The sequence below is a fragment of the Somniosus microcephalus genome, chromosome 8 (assembly GCF_052327205.1).
Source record: "Somniosus microcephalus isolate GS21.2 chromosome 8, FLI_Smic_1.0, whole genome shotgun sequence".
NCBI classification, from domain to species: domain Eukaryota; kingdom Metazoa; phylum Chordata; class Chondrichthyes; order Squaliformes; family Somniosidae; genus Somniosus; species Somniosus microcephalus.
This window is the reverse complement of record NC_140994.1, coordinates 220,521,441-220,541,508: the sequence shown is the minus strand read 5'-3', so window position 1 is coordinate 220,541,508 and position 20,068 is coordinate 220,521,441. Positions and strand designations below refer to the sequence as shown.

At 45.1% G+C, this 20,068-nt stretch overlaps 1 protein-coding gene across 1 annotated transcript in view; it reads left to right on the top strand.

The window, feature by feature from the left end:
- Nucleotides 1–20,068, top strand: part of atp10b (ATPase phospholipid transporting 10B) — a 225,986-nt gene that overhangs the window by 153,469 nt on the left and 52,449 nt on the right. The window contains exon 14 of the mRNA XM_085995733.1: nucleotides 8,008–8,192. Within this exon, the coding sequence (XP_085851859.1) occupies nucleotides 8,008–8,192 (185 nt within the window). The remainder of the gene's footprint in view (nucleotides 1–8,007; nucleotides 8,193–20,068) is intronic.

Below are 20,068 nucleotides of genomic sequence, written 5' to 3'. Positions count from 1 at the left end.
CCTTTAATTACACTGTTTGACTGTACAGTGCCAGTTACCTTTACAGCACGTGATGACGTCATGCCGTTAGTCACATGATGCCCCAATGGCGGGAAGAACGTGATGACGTCATGACGTCACTCTCCTGATCTGGGGTTCAGTCCTCATGGAGTCCTCAGAGAGAATTGACCTGTTATTGATGTGTCCTAGCAGTTTCCAGTTTAAACTCGTTTGTTTTCATTAAAGTTCATTAATTTAATTATCTGAGTCGAACTCAGTCTTTTGATAGGATCCTCCGTTCCTACACCGGAATACTATTCACGTGTTCTCTTTTAATTTCATGCCTTAACAAAAGGCATCTACCCGGCAATGTGGAAAATTGCCCAAGTATGTCCTGTCTACAAAAAGCAGGACAAATCCGACCCGGCCAATTACCGTCCCAGCAGTCTACTCTCAATCATCAGCAAAGTGATGGAAGGTGTCGTCGACAGTGCTATCAAGCGGCACTTACTCAGCAATAACCTGCTAACTGACGCCCAGTTTGGGTTCCGCCAGGGCCACTCAGCTCCTGACCTCATTACAGCCTTGGTCCAAACATGGACAAAAGAGCTGAATTCAAGAGGTGAGGTGAGTGACTGCCCTTGACATCAAGGCAGCATTTGATCGAGTGTGGCATCAAGGAGCCCTAGCAAAACTGAAGTCAAGGGAATAACTCTCCATTGGTTGGAATCATACCTAGCACAAAGGAAGTTGGCTGTGGTTGTTGGAGGTCATTCATCTCAATCACATGACATCACTGCAGGAGTTCCTCAGGGCAGTGTCCTAGGCCCAACCATCTTCAGCTGTTTCATCAATGACCTTCCTTCCATCATAAGGTCAGAAGTGGGGATGTTCGCTGATGATTGCACACTGTTCAGCACCATTCGAGACTCGTCAGATACTGACGCAGTCCGTGTCCATATGCAGCAAGACCTGGACAACATTCAGACTTGGGCTGACAAGTGGCAAGTAACATTCGCACCACACAAGTGCCAGGCAATGACCATCTCCAACAAGCGAGACTCTAACCATCTCCCCTTGACATTCAATGGCATTACCATCGCTGAATCCCCCACTATCAACATCCTGGGGGTTACCATTGATCATAAACTGAACTGGACCAGCCATATAATTACTGTGGCTACAAGAGCAGGCCAGAGGCTGGGAATTCTGCGGTGAGTGTCTCACCTCCTGACTCCCCAAAGCCTTTCCACCATCTACAAGGCACAAGTCAGGAGTGTGATGGAATACTCTCCACTTGCCTGGATGAGTGCAGCTCCAACAACACTCAAGAAGCTCGACACCATTCAGGATAAAGCAGCCCGCTTGATTGGCACTCCATCCACCACCTTCAACATTCACTCCCTCCACCACCGGCGCACTGTGGCTGCAGTGTGTACCATCTACAAGATGCACAGCAGCAACTCGCCAAAGTTCCTTCAACAGCACCTTCCAAACCCGCGACCTCTACCACTTAGAAGGACAAGGGCAGCAGACGCATGGGAACATCACCACCTACAAGTTCCCCTCCAAGCCACACACCATCCTGACTTGGACCTGTATCACCGTTCCTTCACTGTCGCTGGGCCAAAATCCTGGAACTCCCTTCTTAACAGCATTGTGGGTGTACCTACACCATATGGACTGCAGCGGTTCAAGAAGGCGGCTCACCACCATCTTCTCGAGGGCAATTAGGGATGGGCACTAAATGCAAGCCTAGCCAGCGACGCCCACATCCCATCAATGAATTTTTTAAAAATGAGGTGAGTTGTGGTGTTTGTGGTGAGGGATCTATGCTGAGAAATGGGAATTTATTTTACTTTTTTGCACCTGGTGTCAGCAACAATAACGGCCAAATTGGATAAAATTCCTTCTTCATTGCACCAACAAGATGGCTTAGCCCAATCTCAGTTGTACTTGTACCAGTATATCATCTTCAGTCCCAGTAGCAATGATCATTGGCTGACTGAGTTAATTAATATCCTTCTCAATGAGATTCGGCTCCAAAAGAAAATACATGCTGAATCCTACGTAATGTTGTTCAAATAATGAAATGGCAATAGAATATTTTGGGATGGCCATTCAAAAAAGTGTTGCCACATTTAATTTAAACAGAATTGGCTCTTACTTTGTAGTTGTGTTTCTGACTGATGCAGTCATCTTTGTGCTGTTTCCAAGATTGAGTCATGGAATGTGACATTTAGGGCTCGATTTTCATTGGGCCATGAGGCGGGCCTTTAGGCGTGCGGAGGGCTAAAATCGCAAAACCTAGGGGTTGCGACCCCCCGCCTGGTTCCCACCTCCACGCCATTTTAACCTAGGTGTGTCTGATTGACCCAAATCAATCCTGCCTGCAACAGGCGGGACTGGCCTTTAGGGCCCTTAAACAGCACTGATTGGCCTTTATAATCCCATTTTAACAGGCCCTTGCCTGTTTAACCCTTTTCCCACGTAAAACGCACCTGGTGGGGATGACACCTGTGAAACCTGACGTGAATACTATTGGCTTGCTGACTATCAGCTGCAGGTCCAACATTAAAGAGGATATTTGATCAGTCATCATTTGCAGGTGGCAGGACTTTGTTGTCTCAGGTCTGGGGGAACTGTTAGAAGTCATAACCACAGCTGTGGAAGTTTGGAGCCGGACACCCATCTCCAGTGTGACCTCCTGCGAGACCCCTCTCGCCACCCTCACTCAGCGCTTCCTCAACTGAGGCACCTACCAAAGCATGGGAGGCCTTTTTTTCCTTCCTCTCTTGGCATTAGAGGACCTCCAGCCCCATTCGCGAATGACACATGCCACAACTGCAGAAGGTGCCATCAGAATTTTTATGAAAAACACACAACTGATGGCATTTCCACAAAATACACAGCATTTCACCCAAGTGATTACCCTTCTGACTATTTGTGCTTTACTTTCCTCTTACGCGTGCTCCTACGTAGTGGTTCCCCTGTGGCTTCAGCAGATGTGGAGGCCCCTTGCTCACTTTCCTGCTGCTCCTGTCTCGACATCTTTGGCGGACGTCCTCTGGGACGGCGAGCCTGTGAGGGCTCGCCAGCAGTCTGCTGCTCCTGCGGCTGTGCAGGGGTTGAGACCTCTATCTCCATTGGGTGTGGACTCCGGCGTGGCTCTGACCGAGGGCTCTGCAGTGGCATGGAAGTGTGAGCGCTTGGAGAGGAGCACCCACTTCCTTGAGGTCTGCCACCAAACTCCCTCTCATGGGTCAGGTCCCCCTCAGTGCCTGCAAGTGGCTTGAGAGCAGCTTGCTGCATATCAGGGGGGCCATGGGGACCCATATCTGCAATGGCAGTCCTACTCAGAAGGACTTCCATGAAGGTCTGGTTTCTCTGTTCAATAGATGCCCATCGCTCCTCAAGAGATGTCATTCTATTCTGAACACTCACCATGTTTTCCATACCCTGGCGACTAACCTCCTCCATGGCCGTAGCCCTCCTCTCCCCTACCGTAGCCAGTCTTACCACAGAGGCAGCCATAGGTAGCCATCCTTTCCGTGTTGATGCGTTCATGCGCCAATGACTCCACAAAGGTTCTGCTCATGTTCGCAATGGACTCCTCCATTCGCTCCACACTCGCAGCGACCCTAGAGACAAAACCTGCCAGAGACTCCTGCATCTGTGCCTGGAGTTCCATCACCTTTGATCTTACGGATGGACCCAAATGCAGAGGGTCGACATGCAGCTGAGCCGAGCTGGCAGAGTCCTGCGCCCTCTGACTAGGACTCTCCACTGCTGTCCCTGTTTCCACAATCTGCTGATGCTCACTTGTGAGCTGTGATACACTAGGTGACAACTCTATGTTATGTCCCGAAGGTCCCACCGAGGTGTGAGTGTCTGCGCTGGTGCTGGGTGCGCTTATTTCTGATGACACTGCGCCCTCAGAGGTTGCAGATTCCTCTGAGGAGTCCGGCTGCTCAGGCTCTTCCTCCTGCCCTGTGGGGACGGGAGCTCTCGATGGTCCTGTGGGGGAGTCAAGGAAAAAGTTAGAGATGTGATGCCATGGTTACATGCGCATTGCATTTTGCAGATGATCATAAGTCCATACGATGTAGCTTCAGAATCATTATCAGCGACTCATGCAATGCCAATGAGATGGATGGAAAACTATTCTGTCACCAGCTTGCGGGGATGCTCCTGCCTGTCCTTCCCCAACGTCTACATCTCGGTCAGCCCCGGCAATCTCCAGGACGCCTTCCTCCCAGGGGGTGAGCTGGGCTAATGAGGGCGGCTCTCCTCCTGTCCTGGCTCGCGCGCTCCTGTTAGCTCTCTTTTCCTGCAATGAGGGAGACAAGTGGAGGTTGAGTGAGAAGGAAAGAGTGAGTGCAGAGATTGCATAGCATAGATACTTAGAAGGAGACAAAGATGGAGTGAGGTTGCAATACCAAGGGCCCTCCCTGTGTGTTGTCAGTTGTGTTCAAAGCATCAGAGTGAGAGGGAGTGTGAGGGCTGCATGGTGGCATAGTTCTGTGAATGTGAGCATAGAGAGAGAGGGAATGGGTAAGGGTGCATGGATGTGAGTGTCTAGTGGGATGTGCAGGAAGAGATTGCTAAAGCTGAGTGCTGGTGAGGAAAGGCAATGGGGATCAGACTGAGGGTGATGGAAACATCATACAGTACTTACTTTTCCAGTGCGAAGAAGGTCATGGAATCTTTTCCTGTACTGCAACCACGTTCTTCATGTTAGACCCAAGGAGTTGATTTGACCTGCCACCTCTAGCCACACAGCCTTGGTCTGGCTGGAAGGCCTCTTCCTCCCTGAAAAAGGGAAGAGGACCTCCCTGTGGGCCCTAGCACCATCCAATAATGCCTGTAGTGAAGCCTCATCAAATTTGGGTGCAGATCTGGCCCTCCCGCTGGCTGTTCCTCCTGCAGGCTCCTGTGCCATCTTAATGTTGAAGGTTGGAAGCCTGCAGAGGAAGCAAGGCTTGCTGTGGACCTTAAAAGCAGCAGCAATGATGATGTCATATTCTGCGACTTTCTGACTGGAAATACTCAATTGCCAAGGCTTCCCACACGCTGGAAATCAATTGGCCAATTGTGTTAAATTTGCATCAATCTCACAGACCCATTTACAATCGTGTCGGAATCATTAAATTCGGGGAACTCGCCAATTCCCCGCACCTGAACTAAAATCGAGCCCTTAGTGTGCAGTCTTCATTCCCAGCAGCCCCCATTCTGATTTTTTTTTCATGAATACACAAGGATTAGGGCATTCCTATAAATTAGGTGTATATAGTTAGACAGAGCTGGCTTGTGACCTAATCAGCTCAGAAATGTTTCTATTCAAATCTGATGAAAATTGATTTACGGTACTTGAAAACATGAACTTTTGGAGAGATAATGAGATGGATTTCAAACAACGGGATGGTGGCAGTTAACTACCCTCTTGACAAAATATCAGCAATATCTCCCAAATTTAAATATGTAAATGTCCATCCATCAGATTGTAGCAATTATGCTGAGCATTTATTTTGGCTCGAACAGACGAGAGTGAAGTGCAGAGGGCAGAAACCTTCCAAGCAGTTGGAGTGAGCCACCTAACACTGCCATGAGCTACAGCATCATAGGAAGAGAAAAATTGGGGTGTGGATAGCAAGTTCAGTCAACTACACTACCCCAAAAAATGATTTGTAATAGTTCCTTACTTCTAGTGCCAGAGAGGGCAGGAAGTGAAAATCTGGCATTATTTATGCTCTTAGTGTCAGCCTTCGGTGAGTGGTAGCACCCTTGCCTCTGAATCAGAATGCTGTGGGTTCAAATCCCACTCCAGAGACTTGAGTACAAAATCTAGGCTGACACTTTAGAGAGAGTGCTGCTCTGTCGGAGGTGCCGTCTCTTGTACAAGACGTTAAACCGAGGCCCCATCTGCCCTCTCAGGTGGCCGCAAAACACCCCATGGCACTATTCGAAGAAAAGCAGGTACGTTCTCTTGGTATTCCGGCCAACACTTATTCCTGAACCAACACCTAAAACAGATTATCTGGTCATTTATTTAATTGCTGTTTGTGGGAGCTTGCTGTGCACAGATTGGCCGCTATATTTCCTACATTACAACAGTGACTACACTTCAAAAGTACTTAATTTGTAAAGTGCTTTGGGACATCCTGAGGTCATGAAAGTTGCTATATAAATGCAAGTCTTTTTTCTTGTTAGTTTCACTAATTTTTGCAAACTGTGGTACACTGCTGCTGGTTACTGCCAGTGGGCAAGTCCACCTAATTTGTTTTCAATGACATACTGAAAATCTGAACTTTCATCAACAGACTTCAGTATCCATCTTTTAAATGGACTTTAAAGCTTTCAATGGTGGAGAGAGAAACAGAGTTAACGTTTCAGGTCGATGACCTTTCGTCAGAACTGGAAAAAAAGCAGGAAATGGAAAGCAAGTTTGGGGGCTAGGAAAAGGGGGAGGGGATGAAAGAACAAAAGGGAAGGTCAGTGATGGGATAGAAAGCAGGAGAGATTAAGAGACATTGAGAGACATTAAGAGATATTCAAGGCAAGGGGAGGTGGAAATGGGGCAGGTTAAGGAACAAAGGATGGCTCTAGATGGGGTGTGCCCCTCCCCCTTTTCCCAGCCCCCAAACTTGCTTTCCATTTCCTGCTATTTTTCCAGCTCTGACAAAATGTCATCGACCTGAAACGTGGGGGTAGATTTTCCCGAACCTGTCGGGAAGAAGGCGGGACTTCCCCTTTCGGGTTTTTGACCCGCCTACTTCGACGTCCGGCCAATCCGCGCAATTTTCCCTTGATTGACCTTGTTGAGCCCGCCCAGCGGGCTCAGCAGGCCAATTAAGGGCCACCCGGCAACAGGTGACGTCACAGACTACAATTTCATCTGTCAAGAGTCCTTGACAGATGAAATATCAGTGTTTCACAGCTGTTTGAAGCTGTCAAACACTGACAGTCCGAGTTCTAACATGAGTCCTTCTGCACAGACTCAGTTAGAACTCTCACCAGCACTCAAAGCTGAAGGCTGTCACTTTTCACAGATCGCAGCCATTCAGCTTTCAATTCCGGCTGAGTGATGCGCTCCCGACAGCTACAGGAAGAAAGGCTGTTAAGGTAAGTACAGGTAAGTAAAAGTTCTTTACACACTTTAGACACACCAAACACACTTACCTTTGCACTCATGCACCCATCACTCACCTGAGCACCAACATCGCGACCCCTCCAACTCCTTCAACCCGACGGCCCGCTTGCTCTAACCTGGCGTGGTTTGGAGCCGTCGGGAAACCCACACGAAACCCCTAAAAATAGGGATTAGGCTAAAAACTGCCTGCTAACTACCTGTTAACAGGCAATTAATTGGCACTAATCCCTTCCCGCCTGGTTTCAGTGGGTCCCAGTGCGGGGCAGGTACCCGCCGCCCCCGAAACTTACGTGGGGCGGGGTTTTGGGCGGTATGGTGTCGGGACCCCCAAATTCAGGATTTTTCCCCCCCCACACGCCTGAAACCCTGCCTGACGGCGCCACGAAAATCTAGCCCGTTAACTCTGTTCCTCTCTCCACCGATGCTGCCTGACCTGCTGAGTTTTCCCGCGTTTCCTGTTGTTGTTTTGGATTTCCAGCATCCGCAGTCTTTTGCTATCGTTAAAGCTTCCAATGTCCATGACGGCACAGCCAATTTCTTTTCCTCCCCTTTGCCCAGTTCAAAGTGAAAGTTTGTGATCCATCAATTAGTGTGCATGTTATATCTTGTAGTATATTACTATATACAACAGTGACTACACGTTTGGGGCGGGGGGGGAAGACTTTATTGGTTGTAAAGCAGTTTGTGACATCATGAGGTTGTGAAATGTGCTATATAAATGCAAGTCTTTCTTTAGTCTGCAGTGAAATTAATTAGTTGCTAGACGAGACCCGAAATGTTATTAATACTAAAAATCCTGTATTAACTATTTTACTTGCCAGTTTTAGTTAAGCAGAAAACTTTTGTAAAATGTTGTTTATTTATTTTTGTAATGTAAGGTGCAACAGGTATCGAGGATCGTCTGCAAGATGGAGTGCCAGACACTATTGAAGCCCTTCGTGAAGCTGGCATAGTGACCTGGGTCCTAACAGGAGATAAACAGGAAACTGCTGTTAATATTGCCTATGCGTGTAAGCTTCTGACTTCAAAGGACTTTATCTTCACTCTAAATAGTGAAAACCAGGTGAGTGCAGAGGGAGGATTTACATTATTGCTACTAAACAGAAGTATCAAAATTCCTCATAGATCGAAGTGCCATAGAGAGCTTTATTCAGCTGTGGTTTTCTTTCAGACTCGCTTCCTTTGTCTTTTGGGCTTTTTTGTACATAGATGTACAGAACAAATAAAAAAATTTAATAAGCGATGTGTAAGAAGGCAACAACATGGGGCATCCTGATGATCTCATAACACGAGAGAAGCTTGATGGGATATTGAAAACGGAGGGCTTTGCTTGCAATTAGAAAGGTATATTTTCTAAATAGAGAGCACCTTCCAAAGCTGTATTAAACCAAATTCACATATTTACAGAAACCGAAGTGACCCTAATAGGATCACTTCATGTTCATAGTTTAATCTGGCGCTCGTCACTAGTCATGAGTTTTCATTTTGGGGAGGGGTTGTTTGATGGTATAGCAGGATGTAGCCAAAGAGAACAACAGGCAGAGGCCTGGCTTAAGTCCCAGAAACTGCTGCATATTGCTTTTACAGCTTTATGTACTCCAGTAGAAATGAGAAAAAAACTGGAGTTGTGCAGGTCCATTGCTCAGATACGCCTCAACATGCCTCAGATGAACAAGATCAAAATTTTTTCAGAATGTTATTAAATATAATTTGGTCATTTCCCACACACAATATTGAACAGAATTGTTTTAATCAACACTTAATATAATTTCATTTTGGTCCCTGTTTATGTTCTTTTCTAACTTCCTGGTTTGTTTCAGTTAACTTCATTATCTCAACCATCTGTGTCCCTTTATTTACACCACAGCCGTTCACTCTTCACAATATTTACAAGTTCAAATTGCTTAAAATATCCAGCATAAATGAATCTTGGCTCAGTGTTAACAAAGAAGATGATTTGTTCTCCCCTCCCCATAGTTTTCTTGCCTTCCCTCCAGAAGTCAATGGCAATGTAAGAACATAAGAATTATGAGCAGGTGTAGGCTATACGGCCCTTTGAGTTTGCTCCACCATTCAATGAGATCATGGCTGATCTTTGACCTCAACTCCACTTTCCCGCCCGATTCCCCTAGAGACCAAAAACCTATCTATCTCAGCCTTGAAAATACTCAACGACTTAACATCCACAGCCCTTTGGGGTAGAGAATTCCAAAGATTCACAACCCTCTGAGTGAAGAAACTCCTCCTCATCTCGGTCTTAAATGGCCGACCCCTTATCCTGAAACTATGCCCCCTAGTTCTAGACTCTCCAGCTAGGGGAAACTAGCTCTCGGCATCAACCCCCTCAGAATCTTATATATTTCAATGAGATCACACCTCATTCTTCTAAACTCCAGAGAGTATAGGCCCACTCTAGTCAATCTCTCCTCAAAGGAAAACCCTCTCATCCCGGGGATCAATCTAGTGAATCTCCGTTACACAACCTCTAAGGCATGTATGCCCTTTCTCAGATAAGGAGACCAAAACTGTGCACAGTACTTCAGGTGTGGTCTCACCAAGGCCCTGTACAATTGTAGTAAGACTTCCTTACTCTTATACTCCAACCCCCTTGCAATAAAGGCCAACATGCCATTTGCCTTCCTAATTGCTTGCTGTCCCTGCATGCTTACTTTGTGTTTCCTGTACGTGGACACCTAAATCTCTCTGAACACCAACATTTAATAGTTTCTCACCATTTAAAAAAATATTCTGTTTTTCCTACTAAAGTGAATAACCTCCCATTTCCCCACATTATACTCCATCTGCCACCTTATACTCCATCTGCCACCTTATTACCCACTCACTTAACCTGTCTATATCCGCTTGCAGGCACTTTGTGTCCTCATCACAGCTTACTTTCCCACCTAGCTTTTTATCATCAGCAAATCCTTGAGGCACCCCACTAGTTACAGCCTGCCAACCGGAAAACTACCCAGTTTATCCCTACTCTCTGTTTTCTGTCCATTAACTCATCCTCTAGCCATGCTAATATATTGCCACCAACCCCATGAGGCCCTTATCTTGCTCCTTGACCTACCTCTTTGACCAAGCTTTTGGTCACCTGCCCTTATGTGGATCGCTGTCAAATTTTTTGTCTTAAAATACTCCTGTGCAGTGCCTTGTGACATTTTACTACGTTAAAGGTGCTATATAAATACAAGTTGTTGTTGTTGTAGCAACCTTTTATGTGGCACCTTATCGAATGCCTTTTGGAAATCCAAATATACTACATCCACTGGTTCCCCTTTATCTACTCTGCTAATTACATCCTCAGAAATCTCTCATAAGTTTGTTAAACATGATTTCCTTTTCATAAACCATGTTGACTCTGCCTAATTATATGATTTTCTAAGTGCCCTGTTACCACTTCCTTAATAATGGATTCCAGCATTCTTACGATGACTGATGTTAGGCTAACTGACATCAGTCGCCATGAAAATGCTAGAATCCATTATTAAGGAAGTGGTAAGAGGGCACTTTTCTCTTCCCTCCTTTCTTGAATAGTGGGGTCACATTTCCTACCTTCCAATCCACTGGGGGCGTTCTAGAATCTAGGGAAAGATGTTAACTGGCTGCATTTAATAGGCTCCAATAAAATCCAACTGTACAAAATTTCTCCCAGTATCTCCAAGTTTAGAAATTCAGAGCAACAAGAAAATTCAGCCAGCCAGCCAGATTTTACTTGATCATAAGTCTTAATTGAAAGCTGTGTGCATTGATTTTTGTGTTGTCAGCTTTTTTGTGGTCTATCGGAGCTTTGCTAAGTTCCACAGGTAGGTTTGTGTGAATCTGAGTGAAATCTTGATTCCAAAATGTTTGACCTGTATTATTGGCGATCAATCAGAAGCAGTTTTATATCATAAATGCCTGAGGCTGCCAGTAATGTGGAATCCATGCCATGTATATTGTGTGGTTAATGTTAGAGCGCTGGAGCAACAGATAGATGATTGAGCATATACAGCCCTTTGGAAGTCATAATTCACAGATTTATTTTCTGATATTGAAATATCACCAATTCCTGGGGAAGCTCTGAACACTCAGCCTGTTGATAGCCAGGAAAGATAGCAGTCTGCAGCTTAATAAGGAGCTTTTGTATTCCTGCTGTGGTTCAAGGTACCAAGGGGAAAAAAAACCTCCTCAGGTGGGTCTTAGATCCACTCTGTCATTTACTTTGTACAACAGTGACTACACTTCAAAAGTACTTAGTTGGCTGTAAAGCGCTTTGGGATGTCCTGAGGTCATGAAAGGTGCTATATAAATGCAATTTTTTTTTGTAGCTCTGCAGCTGAATTTGAGGCTGCCATCACCAGCAGCGCTGCAAATTAAATGTAGTCTAAAACTGCCAGCATGTATGCCAACTTGTGCGTAGCTTGCAAAGTGCCGGAGAAGCTATGTAAGCTCCTTTTAATTGAAGCGTACCTTTTGATGTCTTATACGGTACAATCTTTGATGTTTTGCCCTGCATCAAAAGAGTTTGTGAGCATGCTCAATAAAGATGTGAGCAATGGTCCCTTGCATAACTAACTAAACCTTTAATCAGATCAGGAAACTGCCAACCCTGACCACCATTTACTTCTGGGCCACATGAAAGCAACGATCAGCTTGGCAGATATGTCTGTTCCCTAACAAATGATAATTTAGTAAAATAAAATGTCTACGTATTGGAGCTTTGAACACAAGTATTTTTCCTTCATAGTACTTTTAAATTACACATTCAACTAGTATATGGGGATGTAAAACAAAACTTAGTGTCAGCTGTGGCTCAGTTGGTAGCACACTCCTCTGGTCATGGGTTCAAGTCCCACTCAAGAGACTTGAGTATAAATATCTACGCTGACACTTCAGTGCAGTACTGAGAGAGTGCTGTACTGTTGGAGGTGCTGTCTTTCGGATGAGATGTTAAACTGAGGCACCATTTGCCCTCTCAGGTGAACGTAAAAGATTGTATAACACTATTTCGAAGAAGAGCAGGGGAGCCCCGGTATCCTAGCCAATATTTGTCCCTCAACAAACATCACTAAAATCAGATTATCTGGTCATTTATCTCATTGTGCGCAAATTGGCTGTCGTGCTTCCCTACATTACAACAGTGACTACACTTCAAAAAGTACTTTGTTGACAAAGTGCTTTGGGATGTCCTGAGGTCATGAAAGGCACTATATAAATTGGGTAAGTTCTTTATTTCTTTAATATAAGACAGAAGATTGTTATTTTTCTGAACACTAATCAGTAATTGTTTCATATTGCTGTTCCTTTCACATTTTTGATATTATTTAAGACTTTGACCTATTCAGCTTTCAAAGACTGCACCCTGTTCCTTTAGGTAATATCTGGGAAAATTATTCTTTGCAAAATTCTAATTTTGTTCTAAAATTGAGAAAGATATAGAACAGAAGAAAATTACTTTGTGTAATTCTTAAAATAAATATATCCTGTAATATTACACACTTTATAGCAATGCTCATGTGCTACAGTGTTCCTTCATGTTTAAACATGTACATGCGCAGGAAAGAGAGTGTTTTCAATGTAAAATTCTTCCTTACTGCCCCCACCAATTTATGTAATGTTAAAAATATTCCAGAAAAGCTCCCCACCCATGTTGTTGGATGATATAATTTGAGGTCACTGCACATTCAGCAAGGAGCCACTGAGCTGGTATCAGTCTCAACCTGTCAATAAGTAAGTCCGTAGGAAACCGTACAGATCCATAATAGTTGCTGCACATCAAAAGTGATGAATTGTGTGAAGCATGGTAAGGCATCTCAACAACCTGGTTAGAAGCATTATACATTGAAATGCAAGGATTTTTTTTCCAATTAATCCAACTAGAAAAAAATCAGTACAGTCCAAGAGCGCCTATGCACATGTACAGAATAGTTTCAAGTTGAATCACTTATCCAATTGTCTCTGGGCATGGCATCTTTTCCCAGTGCTAGCCTCTGAACATGTCCCGTGTCCTACCAGTTGATGGAACAGCATATTTGTGCACCCAGCAGCCTGTCACCACACTGCCCTGTGTTGTGATAACTTACTTTTTAAAATCTAGTCTTCCAGCTGGTTAGTTTCTTTTAAACTAAATTAAACGTAGACTTTTATAAAAGACACAGCAATAAAGGTTTTATGCAAGATGTGTACACTAGGCAAGAATTTCAAAATGCTGCATTAGATCTGGAAAATGTTTATAAAATTCACACATCACTTAGTAAATAAGAATATTTTTGTACTTTAATTTTGCTCTTCAAAAAACCTGTTCCATGAACTTTGACTATGGCATTATGAATTCTAAAACAAAAATAAAGGCCCAGAACTTGGTGTCGGGGGCTTGCCGCGCGTGCAAGCCCCCGATCTGCACTCACCCTGCGCACTGACATCTGAAGCCCGGGCCTGCTTGCATTTCCTGTCACAGGCCCGGTTCAGATGTCAGCGCGCAGTGCTTACCTGATCCAGCAGCGTAGTTAGTGCGATGTGCCGGCTGGGATCAGGTGAGCACTGTACAACCAATCAGGGGAGGGGAATGTTCATTCATGAGTTTGAGAGTAAGAACTGTCAAACTCATGAAAACTACGGGGGCCCAAAACACTATTTAAACTTTAAATAAAAATTTAAAAAAACATCCCAATCATTAAATTAAGTATAAATAAGTTTTAAAAAATAATTTAAACAATAATTTTTTTTTTGAAAAAAATAAATTTTTAATAAAAAGGGTCTAAAACTAAACTTACCTTATTGTAGATTCTTTAAAATAATAAACCTGTGGGACAAAAAATTCTAAATTACACTAAAACACCACTTACCTGTAAAAATAAATACTTACGTGTGCTTTTTACAAGCGTAAAGACCGGAGGCCTTTACACATGCGCAAATCCCCCAAAACAGAGGAAATCCAAGACGCACGCGCTGCCCCCTACAGCGCACGCGCTAGCCTCTTCACCTCTTGGGTTAGAGGAGAGGAAATGCCGGTTTTCAGCGCATGCGTTGTGCATGCTGAAAACCGGCATTTCCTCCGGCCAGACGTGTGGGTACCCCTTCCGTACTCACGCGTTTGGGGGGGAATTTCTGCCCCAATGTGACTCTTTTAGTACAAGTAGTAGGGTAGGGATCTGCTGTAGTAGACCATAGGTTCAGTCGAGGTGGATCACTTGCTGCATCAGAACTCTGGAGCTGTACCGATCATCAAATGAACCCCATGATTCCCTTCCCCCTCATTTTACTACAGTTTTCATAGAGGATATTTTGATAAATTTTAGCTCAGCCTTGTAGGTGGCATCAGCTTGCCATGTATGTGGAATATTCAAGCTGTATAGATGTTGAGAGTTAAGTATTTTAGGATACATATTGATGCAACCATTATTTTACCAGTATCTGTTTAAGACTTACGGAGATGTGATAATTCAACCAAGCAACCAAATAGTTGGGCCTTGCCTGGTCTTCAAAACTGAACCAACATGCCTCTTAACATGACCTATTTTGTGTGCTATTCCTTATTTTGAAGATATGACTTTATGAATTTAGCAGAAGAAAAGATAGAGGCCTAGGAATTGGGTTGGGGCGCCAAAGTGGCGCAAAAGTCGCCTGAGCGCAGGATTTAGCGCAGCGATCGGAGTAATACCGATCGCCAGAAATTCAGTTTCAGTGCCCCTCGAGGGACACCGGGCGAGGCTCGAGGCACTCCGCGTCCCTCTTAGGGCGCTGAAACTGATTATCGCAGCGCAACGTGCCGCAGCGCCACATGCTGCGGCACGGCACGTTGCGGTACTGCAGGCCTTCCTCCCACTGTTAAGGGGGAGGTGCCTGCAACAACGCGATCCCCGCTCACGAGTGCCGGCAAATGAGCCCGGCACCAAGGAGAAGTGCCGGGCTCTCGGAAAACAGCCGGCAATGCCGCGGGGGGGTGGTTAGGAGGCCGGGGACGGAGGTGCTGGCAGGCGGCCGCCCCGCACCTCCACCTTAACTTGCGTCGCTGCCGGCACAGTAAGGCCCCGTGAACCGGGCGCGGGTAGCGAACGGCGCAACTGCGGCGTTCGCTACCAAATATCGCGAACGTGGCACGAATGGGGCGCTGTGCACACTGATGACGTCATCGGTGGCGGCGCAGCGCAACAGGCTAATGCCACCATTAGCGCCCCTCCTGAATATCGCGGAAGGCGCAGCCAGTGGCGCTACAGCCACTGACTGCCTCTTTAGGCGCTAACAGGTGGCGCTACTCACCCAATTTCTCCCCCAGAATCTGTTACCCTGATTTAAGGATTTTGAATATTTTTAATTTGCAAAAGATTTCTCACTCAAACATAAAGAACAAACATTTTTTTCTAATTAAAATTTTTGTAAATAATTTGTAATGTACAGTGCTCCTTTTAATAGAGGCTCAGCATTTTGTCTGAACTGTACTGGGTGAAGAGGATTAAATCCCTCCTGAGATTACCAGAGATCAACTTTCTTCTCAGTTTAGAGTTCTATTTTTATTTTTCAAATGACCAGGTGGCGTAGTTGTCCTTTCACCTCTGGAATGTAGAAGATGAAAAAGATTACATGAAATGAGTTTGGCTAGTCTCCTAAGGGCAATGGAGAGAGAGAGAGAGCTCATAGTGAAGAACAGCCCATAATACAAAATCAAACTGGGCAATCTGTGGGAAATGAAATGCTACATGAATTTAGGAAAGTAGTTTGTATAGATGATGGGCCCAAATCTGGAACTCCATCATTTTCTTCTATCCAGTGGTTTTAATCGTAATATTACATCAAGATTTGTTTAAATGACCTTGAACCCTAAGATATTACTGTAATCATTGGCAGAAATTTTAACCCCCCCCCCCCCCCCCCACCCCAGGACGGGCAGGAAGGGGACGGTTTCAATCCTGAAATCTGACTCGACCCGCCGCAAACGTGCCTATTTCCCATTTGGTTGGGGTGGGGGGGGGGGGGGGCGGGTGCAGGTCAGCCTGGAGAATGGAGGGCGGGCATTGGATCATCGGGGTGGTCAGCCGATCTCCAGGTCAACCCGCAATCTCCCCCTGACCCACGATCCAAAGCTCCTGTCCCGCCACAATGATATCACACTCATAGAAACATTGAAAAATAGGAGCAGGAGTAGGCCATTCGGCCCTTCAAGCCTGCTCCGCCATTCAATATGATCATGTCTGATCCTTTATCTCAATACCATATTCCCGCTCTCTCCCCATACCCCTTGATGCCTTTCGTGTCTAGAAATCTATCTATCGCCTTCTTAAATATGTTCAGTGACTTGGCCTCCACAGCCTTCTGTGGTAGAGAATTCCACAGGTTCGCCACCCTCTGAGTAAAGAAATTTCTCCTCATCTCAGTTCTAAATGTCCTACCTCTTATCCTGAGACAGTGACCCCTCATTCTAGCCCCCCCAGCCAGGGGAAACATCCTCCCTGCATCCAGTCTGTCTAGCCCTGTCAGAATTTTACACATTTCAATGAGATCCCCTCTCATTCTTCTAAACTCTAGTGAACACAGACCTAGTCGACCCAATCTCTCCTCATACGACAGTCCTGCCATCCCAGGAATCCGTCCAGTGAACCTTCGCTGCACTCCCTCTATGGCAAGTATATTCTTTCTTAGGTAAGGAGACCAAAACTGCACACAGTACTCCAGGTCAGGTCTCACCAAGGCCCTGTATAACTGTAGTAAGACATCCTTGCTCCTGTGCTCAAATCCTCTTGCAATGAAGGCCAACATACCATTTGCCTTCCTAACTGCTTGCTGCACCTGCATGTTTGCTTTCAGTGACTGGTGTACAAGGACACCCTGGTCCCGTTGTACATCAACATTTCCTAATCTATCACCATTTAAAGAGCTTGCATGTTTGTCTCTGCTTAAGCCTGAAGAAACTTAAAAATGTAAAGTTTAAATTTTAACTTAAACAGTTGATCTTACTGAAGAGCTACACCAATTAACACTAGATTTTAAAAGAGATTAACCCTTAAAACTCCCACACTTGCCAAACTCCCAGTAGTTCACTCTGTGCTCGCTGCACTCAGTGCTGGCTGCACTCACAGGCCCCTGTGTTTATATTCTCCCACCCTCCCTCCTCTCCACTCCCCAGCTGTTGCCTTCCAGTGCAGTCTCTCAATCTGTCCGTCCAACTGCCGGCCAGGAAACAGAGAAATGAGGTTCTACCGTTAAATTTGCCAGGACTTCTGCGTTTCCCGGCCGCTACTCCCTCCTGTAAATATTGGCCATTCTGTTGTTTTAAATAAAAATGGACTGAGCTAAGCTTAAGGCACACAAATGCCACCAAGATTACATGGAACAATTGTGCTTCTTTCATCTCTATAATACACAAGATGATTTCAGACTCTTAGCCTGCTGAATCTAATGTACTGTCTTGCAGAAAGGACATCAATATGACACTGAAGGAGTGCAGAAGGGATCCGTGGTCTGTAGCTAATCTTACCTGGGGGAGGTTGAGCCTGGGATGTCAGGATAAAGTGGTCAAATTTTCTGTTCATTACTATCTATCCTCTCAGGCAAAAATATCATCCCCACCGTCCCCCGCCTTCATCAGTCATAGAAAACACATTTTTCAATGGTAGGAAGTTACATCAAATGCAGACATATCTAAATCTTTGGCTTCATCAAATCTTTTTCTTTCAAAGAACCATGTAGTGAGAGATTACCACGTACATGCAGTTGGCAACCAGTTCTTAAAAAAAAAATACAAAGTAATTTCTAACCTAAAAATTGTTGACATTTGCAAATAAGTGTTTGGCATTTCTCTAACCTTTCCTTGCCGCTCTGTATTACAGACTAATTTGTGGCTCCTGGTTTCTTGTAAATGTCAAACCAGTGTGGGGAAATGTACTTGGAAACTTTGCAGCTCAAACTTTTCAATGGTAGCAGCAGATTATGTATTTGTTTCTCGGAGTTAAATTGACTTTTAAAGTAGATTTTGTGGCTAGATGATGTGGAACTTAACTGGAGCAGGACAAGTATAAGGAAATAGGTTGTCATTTACCGTTATTAGCCTTTTAAGGAAACAGCATTAATATTTTCTTGCATTAAATATGTATCTGTGGAAATGTACCTTCTTGTGTAGTATTGAGCCAAGCAGACCAGCGAGGCATCTTGGGTGCAGGGATGACATTCTTTATGGGCATACTTTTTACGTGCCATTGTAATGGAACAGCAAGTGCAGCTGAGGATGGAGACGTTACTTAAGAGGATGTGCCGTACCAGATAATACACTCCTCAAAAAAATATATAGGGAATGCAAGTCCTATGAGGACCTTTTTAGTGAAGGCATGTGAATTAGAAGAGAGCGCATCACCAAAGAGGCAAGAGGGGAGCTTGGCCAGCTACTGCATAAAGATTTGCAGCCGCTGTCATCTGCCTGCACTGCTTTCTCTGTGGCTCTGAAGGTAATGGCCGTACTCAACTTTTATGGCACTGGGATATCTCGGGCAGCCATCGGGGAACTCTAATATCAGCCAGGCTGTGGTATAGGCATGCATTCATTGGGTGTCTGATGCATTTTACAGGAGAGCTGGGGAATTCATCCAGTTTGACTTCACAGCAAGGCAGCAGTGAAATAGAGCCATCCGGTTTTATGGGGATCTGGGTGTCCTAAGGTCCAGAGTGCAATAGATGGCATCTACGATGTTTTCTATGGCCTACAGACAGTTCCCTCCACTTCTTCAACAGAAAGGCTTCCACTCCCTGAAGGTACAGGTTGTTTATGACAAGATGAAAATGATGTGACATATTGACACATGATATGCAGGAGGTTGTCATGGCACATTCATCCTTCAAAATTTGTCCCCCCCTAACCTCTTCAAGGAAGAAATTCATGTCAACAGATGGTTTGTCAGTGACGAGCCAGGTAGGAACCCACTGTCAACCCGCCTCCACGCGAGTCTCCCAGGTGTCTGGTCTGTCAGCAGAACTGTCTTGACACCAAGCGGCGGGGGAGACAATTGAGATCATTAAATGACTTGTTAACAGTCAATTTAATGCTATTTTGAGGCTTCCTTTCAATTTTACGTGCTTCCCCACAGGTTACCCGCTGCTCGGGGAACACGCCAGCTCGCCCTGGCGTGAGTTGAGTCTGCTCTGATATATCTGATAAGCTGACAGCTGCAGAAGTGGTGTAAAGGATGCCATGTTGCAGATGGTCACTTTCAGAGTGCAGAAACTGTTGGCTACTGCATTTGTAATACATATAGATTTCTTTAGCTTGCAAGTGTTTAGAGGCAACTGTATGTCCAGTGCCACCTCATTGGAACAACCTCTCTCACCATTGACAGATCGCTTCTGTCATCTCTCCTGCAGCTGCCATCTATTGCAGTAACATCGGTGCCCTAGAAACTATCTTGCCTTGCTCCTCTGAATCCTTCCACAATCAGCCCCAACACCAACATCACCAGGCACACCAGCAGCATCAACAACATCACCCACCTTCTCACCATCACCTGATGCTGCACAGGATAGTGCGTTTAATGTAGTGTATATGGACTTTAGCAAGGCTTTTGATAAGGTTTCACATGGCAGACTGGTCACAAAGTTAAAAGTCCATGGGATCCAATGCAAAGTGTCAAGTTGGTTTCAAAACTGGCTCAGAGACAGGAAGCAGAGGGTAGTGGTTGATGGGTGTTTTTGTGACTGGAAGGCTGTTTCCAGTGGGGTTCTGCCGGGTTCAGTACTAGGTCCCTTGCTTTTTGTGGTATATATCAATGATCTAGACTTGAATATAGGGGGGTATGATTAAGAAGTTTGCAGGTGATACTAAAATTGGCTGTGTGGTTGATACTGAAGAAGGAAGCTGTAGACTGCAGGAAGATATCAATAAATTGGTCAGGTGGGCAGAACAGTGGCAAATGGAATTCGATCCGGAGAAGTGTGAGGTAATGCATTTGGGGAGGGCTAACAAGGAAAGGG